Source organism: Alligator sinensis, unplaced genomic scaffold (genome assembly GCF_000455745.1).
Source record: "Alligator sinensis unplaced genomic scaffold, ASM45574v1 scaffold395_1, whole genome shotgun sequence".
Taxonomy (NCBI): domain Eukaryota; kingdom Metazoa; phylum Chordata; order Crocodylia; family Alligatoridae; genus Alligator; species Alligator sinensis.
This window is the reverse complement of record NW_005842232.1, coordinates 155077-162438: the sequence shown is the minus strand read 5'-3', so window position 1 is coordinate 162438 and position 7362 is coordinate 155077. Positions and strand designations below refer to the sequence as shown.

At 42.6% G+C, this 7362-nt stretch overlaps 1 protein-coding gene across 3 annotated transcripts in view; it reads right to left on the bottom strand.

Annotated features, from left to right (window-relative positions):
- The window catches only part of LOC102384353 (granulocyte-macrophage colony-stimulating factor receptor subunit alpha-like), a 45520-nt gene that overhangs the window by 17492 nt on the left and 20666 nt on the right, over positions 1-7362 (bottom strand). For all 3 annotated transcript variants that reach the window (XM_006027300.3, XM_006027301.3, XM_006027302.3), the window contains 3 exons: positions 6418-6547; positions 4686-4861; positions 1728-1876 (listed from right to left, as the gene is read on the bottom strand). In XM_006027300.3, coding sequence (XP_006027362.1) covers positions 1728-1876; positions 4686-4861; positions 6418-6547 — 455 coding nt within the window. The remainder of the gene's footprint in view (positions 1-1727; positions 1877-4685; positions 4862-6417; positions 6548-7362) is intronic.

The window sequence follows — 7362 nt, the reverse complement described above, 5'->3', positions numbered from 1 at the left end:
TGCGTGCAGCCCTCCAGCCAGTTAGTGACCTAATTGACTGTGTAGGTGTCGATGCCACAGTCTCCTAGTTTTTTAATGAGAATGGAGTGAGAGACAGTGTGTGACTTAGTGGACAATAAGCTGGAGATAAGCCAGCAGCGTACCCTTGTTGCCAAGAAAGCTAATAGCATACTGGGCTGCATTAGTAGGAGCGTTGCCAGCAGACTGAGGGAAATAATTATTCTGCTCTAGTCTGCACTGGTGAGACCACATCGGGAGTATTGTGTCCAATTTTGGGCCCCCCACTACAGAAAGGATGTGGAAAAGTTGGAGACATTCCAGCAGAGGGCAACAAAAATGGTTAGGGGGGTGGGGAACTGGGTTTATTTATTCAGCAGAAGAGAAGACTGAGGTGGGATTTAATAGCAGCCTTTAACTACCTTAAGGGTGGTTCCACAGAGGACGGAGCTAGACTGTTCTCAGTGGTGGTAGCTGACGGAACAAGGAGCAGTGATTTCAAGTTACAGTAAGGGAAGTTTAGGTTAGATATTGGGAAGAACTTTCTCACTAGGAGGGTAGTAAAACATCGGAAAAAGTGACCTAGAGCAGTGGTGAAATCTCCATCCTTGTAGGTTTTCAAGACCCAGTTTGACAAAGCCCTGGCTAGGATGATCTAGTTGGGGCTGGTCCTGCTTTGAGCAGGGGGTTGGACTAGATGACCTCCTGAGGTCCCTTCCAACCCTCATTTTCTGTGCTTCTAAGATTTTAAGTTCTGTTTCAATACAGTCATAAAGGCATAACTCTCTATATTTTAAGTATTCTCTCACTGGCCCCTTTGACTCATGTCTTCCAAATCAAGCTCTCTCCTTGCACATTCTATCACATGCCAAGCTTTTCCCAATTTGCTAGGACATTTAATAGAGACTCATATACCATGGATCAGGTTTAACACTGAGCACTTTCTGTGAGGTACTAAGAACAACACCTGCTTTCCCCAGGATAGAATTTGGATCTATGAATGTCTTGTCATAGCCTTAATTTTATCTTTCTCCGCTGGGTAGCCTTCATTTAACCTTTTGTTCTTTACCTAAACCCTGAGGTAGCCACAGGGACCGAGGACATTTTAAGAAAGGGAAGGCATGGGAGCAGTTAAACAAGGATACCAGGCAGATTTTGACCAACTCAGTGAAATAGTAGGTAAGGTCTAATGGGTAGACTGACTAATGGGTAAGGGGACTCAGGAAGCTCCCAGTTCATAAAGGATGAGGTTTCAGAGGCTCAGGAAGAACCTATGGATGACAGAGGTAAAAACAACATTTTCACAATTTGAGATAGTGAACAGAATGCAAGACGAGTTTTTCAAACATCCCAAGGAAAAGCAAGTTGTAGTGTCAACTTATTTTAAGGTCTCCCCAGGATCTGGGTGTTTATTAAGGAGACAGTAATGGTGAGAGAGAGAAATGGACTACTAGAAGTGAAAAAAGCCCCACAGAATATAAGAATAAGAGAATAAAAAAAAACCAAGATAGAATATTGTGAGCATAAATAATTGCTATTTAAGAAAGACAGCCATGAGTTAGCAAAAGAGGCAATAGACTAGGTAACATTTGGGATGGTTGGATCTAAAAGGAAGGCTAGTGCTACACATGAGGAATAACAGGACTGGAGAGAGAGACTTATGTATTCTGTGTGTGTGTCAATACAGAGGACAGACTAGTGTTGAGAATCATCTGAAAAATTACTCTTACCATAGCTGTTTTTCTTTGTATGTCTATGTTATATTGAAAACACGGATTTCCTTTTCTCTGGCTTCTATGGGGTGGTTCCCATTCCACAATACAACGGGGTGGCTCTTCAGTACAGTTTACAGTGATATTTGTTGGAGCGGTAAGAAGTTCTGAAATAGAACCATCCATATTACAATTGATAAAGGACCAGTTTGCCTTGGTAAAAGATACGGTCAGCAGCCTGCAGCCTAGTCTGCAGTCATGTATGAGAGAATATATTTCTGTACTGTGTTAAACTGGAGCAATTTTTAACAAAAGTCTCTATAGAGCTTTATGTGATTCTCCAGTGCTTTATTTTATTTTATTAAATTCAGTGGTCCAGTCAGCCCAGTAAGCTTTGTGGTATTTATTTTTATATTACATTCAGATACTTCTAATCTAAGCTTAAATTTCTAGTTTACAACCGAGTGTGGTATTAACAACTTACATTTCTATCTTAGAAGTGAAAAGCTGGACATTTTTAACACAGTGATGCTTGGGTCTAAATCCTAAATGGCATATATATGGCTGCGTAACTGCAGCTTTTAGCACTTACACACAATTATGTACAACTCCCTGCAGTTAAATACCATTGATCTGAACACATATCAGCTGGAGGTAAAATAGAGATGAAAGACCCATCCATGTTTTAGCCCAGAAGCCAAATGGTGAGGATACTTGTCCAGGGAGCAAGGGGTTCTAGGCCTGTCTCATCTAGAGGGGGTTTGAACCTGCACCGCCTACTTTGCAGGCCAAAGCCTCTACATATCCCGGACCCTCTTCAGACCTCTTTTTAAAACTGGGCTACTGGATCTTGTATTTGCCTTTTCATTTAGCAAGCAGCCCTCGGAAAGTTTGTGTCCCAGTGGAAGAAAAGGCCTATGCTGGAACCTAGGATCCCTTCCCACCTACAATAGCATCCATATAATTGAGCCATATATACTTTGCTTGGTTTTCTTTTACCTGGCTCCATGTGTCTTCTTCCTGTGGTTGCCCAGAGGGCCAGCTTCAAGAAGATAGCTGGAAAGGAGCCTGGAAGCTGTCTGCATTATGGCACTTAAGTTTCAGACTCTCCAAGACTGAGAGGGACTACAGTCTGCTCCCTGAATAAGCACTCTAACTAGTAAGGTTTGGAGCTGCAACATGCATCTAATCCCCTCTTGTTGTGGCTTTTCTGTGACTAGATTTCTGGGACTTACCTGGTCTTTTGCACATACAGGGGTGATCCTATTTCACCACACAGATGCCCTATCTGAGTACAGTCCTACTAAGAATATGCAGGGGTAAGTGGGCTTGTGTGCCTGGATCTGAATCAGAAGCTATGCATAAACGATAAACCTGCAGTTAGGTGCCAATGTACATACCATTTATGCTCATAAAATGAAATAGGATTTAGTCCCTGGGCTTTGGGGCAGTCAGGGAAGTATGGCATAAACCAATTGCACAGCATCCTCCAGCCTCACTATCTACTGTGCAATTTAATTGTACTCTAGTTACCTGCACAGTAACTGTATCTCCCTACATTATAACTACCATATTTTCTTGCATACCACACATTTCCAAATAAGACACACCTTGTTTTGGGAAGGCAGAACAAAAAAAAAATAAAAATCACTTGTCCTGAGTCATGGCTGAGTGAGGGTGCATGCATAGAGCAGGGACAGAGTTTTCTCTTCAGCATCACACTCTCTCTTCTTGCAAACTCTGCAGCTCAAGTTTTAACCATGTGATGACCATTACCAAATTGGCAACAGCTTTTGGATGAGCAGCCACAATATGTTTTAAATAGCTAGAAGTTATTTAAATAGAATTTGACCTTCCCTCATGGAGCCATTACAGCATCCTCATGCTTCCATTCTGGCATGGAAATCAGCTTCCTCAATTAAAATGCACCCCAGTTTTGGAGGGCTAATTTTTGGAGAAAAGGTATGTGTGGTATGTAGGTAAATTAGAATCCTTGAAAATGATAGAAAGCTAGTCTTTTTTGGGGTGCTAATACTACAGTACTGACATCACTGTGAATAATGCTTCATATGTACTAACAGCCCCCAAACTGAGTAGCCCCTCTGATTTTCACAGGTTGTGATAATCTGAGAGTTGAGCCTTGAAAATGAGGGTGGTTTCAGGACTGCTAATGCCACAGCACTGACAACAGTGGGTACTTTATAAGCAGGGATCCTGGTTTTCTCTGCTAAAAAAAAAAAATCACCAATTTTCGGGTTATAAAAGGTAACTCAAAATCCACATTTTTCCATAATCAAAAGGAAACGCTAGTAATAAATAATACACACACACACACACACACACACACACACACACACACACACACACACACACACACACAGAGTGCTGTTTCCTTTTGATTATAAAAAATGTGGATTTTGGGTTACTTTAAAAAAAATCCCCAATTTTCAGGTTATCAGTGAAAACTAGGATTCCTGCTTATAAGCATTATTTACATTAAATCTGGGTAAGTGTATACTCTGGGTAAGACATTTTTCAGTCCTGAGATTATGTACTTGGATGAAGGGTACTGTAGTTTAGAACAGTGATGCCACTGAGTTTCAGAAGTACAATGTGTATTTTCAAATAAATTAAAAAGCTCTTGCCTTTCCTTGCTATTTTTTTTATTTAGGCAAACATTGCTGGATTAATTTGTAATTGGTTACAATTTGGAATTATATCTTTATAGTCATAAAGACTAGAAAACACAGCTCTCTATAGATGAAAGCTGAAGAAGAACATTGTAGAAGGCAGGGTCAAATTACACCTTAAAGATTAACCAGGTAGATATATATGTAGCACAAGCTTTCATGGGCTGAAGCTCCTTTCATCAGATGCTGTAAAAGGATGTGCAGAAAGCAGTGTATAATTCTAAAACAAAGGGTGGGCTCTCCTTTATCTGCTTGGTGTCAGAGTGGAAAGAAACTTCCTGCTTACCAATTTCATAGAGCGTGATGTACTCATCATAAAACTGAATCTTCGATTCTTTGCTGGATCCATTCACCAGGAAGTAAACCACATTATTGCCTTTTATCACCACATCTTGAAACCTACATCCAGTATGTCTTCCATGTGGATCTTTTATGTAATCTTGGCATTCCCTCTCACCTTCCCTGCAAATACCAAATTGTTTCAGTTAAAGCACTAAGGGCAAGAATCTACTTTTCCTATGGCACATCCATGTAGCACTTAGACCTTTATTCTGTTTCCCAGATTTGCAAGCATCACTCATACCTCTGGGAGGCAGAACAGGCCTTAGACATCCATACTTTACTTAAGATTCTAATCTGTGTGACTAGCTTTGCCCAATATGGTTAGGTATCCATTTAAAGAAAGGGCATACTTTCTTTGTAATTCTTCAAAACTTTGATGGGTGTAAAGGTACAACTTGAGAATGACAAAAGAAAAGGAAGAGAGCACACCCACCATTTACCCAAAAGCCTTGTGGTTGGGACAGATGGCCCTGGAAACAGGAGTCTAACATAATTTTATCCAGTGGCTATCTACTGCAAATTTAATGCAGCATTGGGAGCAGGAGCCAGAATCCATGGAATTCTCCTTTCCAGGCTAGTGCTCTCCTCAATAGCTGAAGTATCAAGATCCCTCTGCTCATTCTCCTTGGGTGCATCTACATGCAATTAATGTGCCTGAATTTTCTGGGCATAGTTCCAGGCTCCCCCAGGTGCCAGCTCCAGACTGGCAGGGGACATGGGGGTTAGTCCTGATCTCCACGGGATGGGAGAGCTGTGCCAGCAGCCATAACAGCTCTCTCTGCCCCATGGAGATTGGATGGGTCCTGATATCCATGGGACTGGCAGGCGGTGTCCCACTGAGCTGGGACAGCTCTCCCTACCTCCTGTGGCCCCGTGCTACCTAGGCTAAGTGGGAGCAATTTTCACTCGGTCAGTGTTTACGTGTGCGCTTTGGCACATTAGTTTAATGCACCAATTTCCAGTACTTGTATCTGCAGGTACTTAGAAAACGGAAGATTAGACTAATCTGCTATGCAGTACTTGCTGTGTACATGTAGACAGTGACACTTCACTGTGCATTATATTAATTTAATGTGCAGCAAAGCATCTCGTGTTGCTGCACCCCTTGTGCCCCACATCCTTTCACATGTTGTTTTCCTAGTGGGCCAGCTTCAATAGGAGAGGTGGAGGTTCAGTTAGCCCTGCCTTTTGTTTAGGACATTTTGTTAAAAGTGAGAGATGTAGGTTTAAAAAAACCCCAAAAAGATAAGAGAGGACTAGAAGTATGGGCTCACGCTTCCTGGGCAGGCGTCCTAACCACTAGTTTGTTAGGCAAACGGTTTTGTAGCTTTCCCTCTTTCTCTATCAAAATAGTTGCTAGTCATGTTTCAGAGACTTGCACTGAATCCTTTAACTTTCCCAGGTAGATTTGGGTTAGATGGCACTCTGCTCATATTGGATTGATTCTGAACATGTGTAAATGGCCAGGCCTAACTATGCACAGTAGAATCTGAGACAAATCTACATAAATGGCACTGAGCATCACTTATACCTCTGGGAAGCAGCATTTGTCCAGGATAGAATTTGACATCCAAGTGCACCTTTACAGGCACAATGGGCAAAGTACTTTTTGCCCTGAAAACATCATCTATCAAATTAGAATGCAAAATTTTCTTGAGCCAATGAAAATGATTTACTTTGAGAATTTCTGGTAAAGAAAATATTGAGTATCTTCTGGAGTATTCCTGCCAGGAGTCCAAGTGCAATTCATGAAGGAAACATTGTAAATCACACAGGCAAAATTTTCCACCGATGTTCCACTCAAACCTAAGAGCACAGGAGAATTGTATGTCTAGTCATGCATTACTGGTTAGATTAACCAAGAAAACTAGAAAACTAATTAGCTGAGCAAAATAATGGTCAAAGCAAGCTGATCTCTGTTCATGTTAGTTTGACCCTGAGAGGTTTCGAGCATTATCATTTTCAAGTGTTTAGTTCAGACCCCTGATTGTAGATACTACATTTTTTAAAATTGCATCATATATAATTATTACCCACAGATGAAGTTATGACAGTTGAAATATGGCTCACATTAATCATAAGTTGCTTCAGTGAAGATCCCAGTTGTAGTCAGAGTTTTATTTTGAAACTAGTGAATTGCCTGTCAACAATGATCGGGAGTGGCGGGGAATGGAGCACCACTACCCACCACATTGTGCTGCTTCCCAAGAGTCAGGGGGGGTGCTTGCATATGGCAGCTGCTACCACCCACTGCCCCGCGCTGCTGCTGCTCCGCATCTGGCCCCCACGTCTGGAGTGCCGCCATGATGGCGGGGATGGAGTGGGGGGACAAGGCCAGCACTGCTGGCCTTGACCCTCCCCCTGGCTCTGCTTCTTGGAGGCAGCAGTGGTGTGGGATGGTGGCACTATGGCACTGGCCTTGCCCCTGCCTCTGTGCTTCCATTTCCACCACCATCTAGCGAATTGCCTGTCAAGAATTATGGTGGGGATGGAGCACAACCATGATGGCAGGGGCAAAGGGGATGGAGCAGGGGTGGTGAGGCCAATGCCATGCTGCCACCACCCTGTGCTGCTGCCGCCTCCAAGGAGTGGGGGGAGCGCTCAGTCCCTTCCATCTCTGG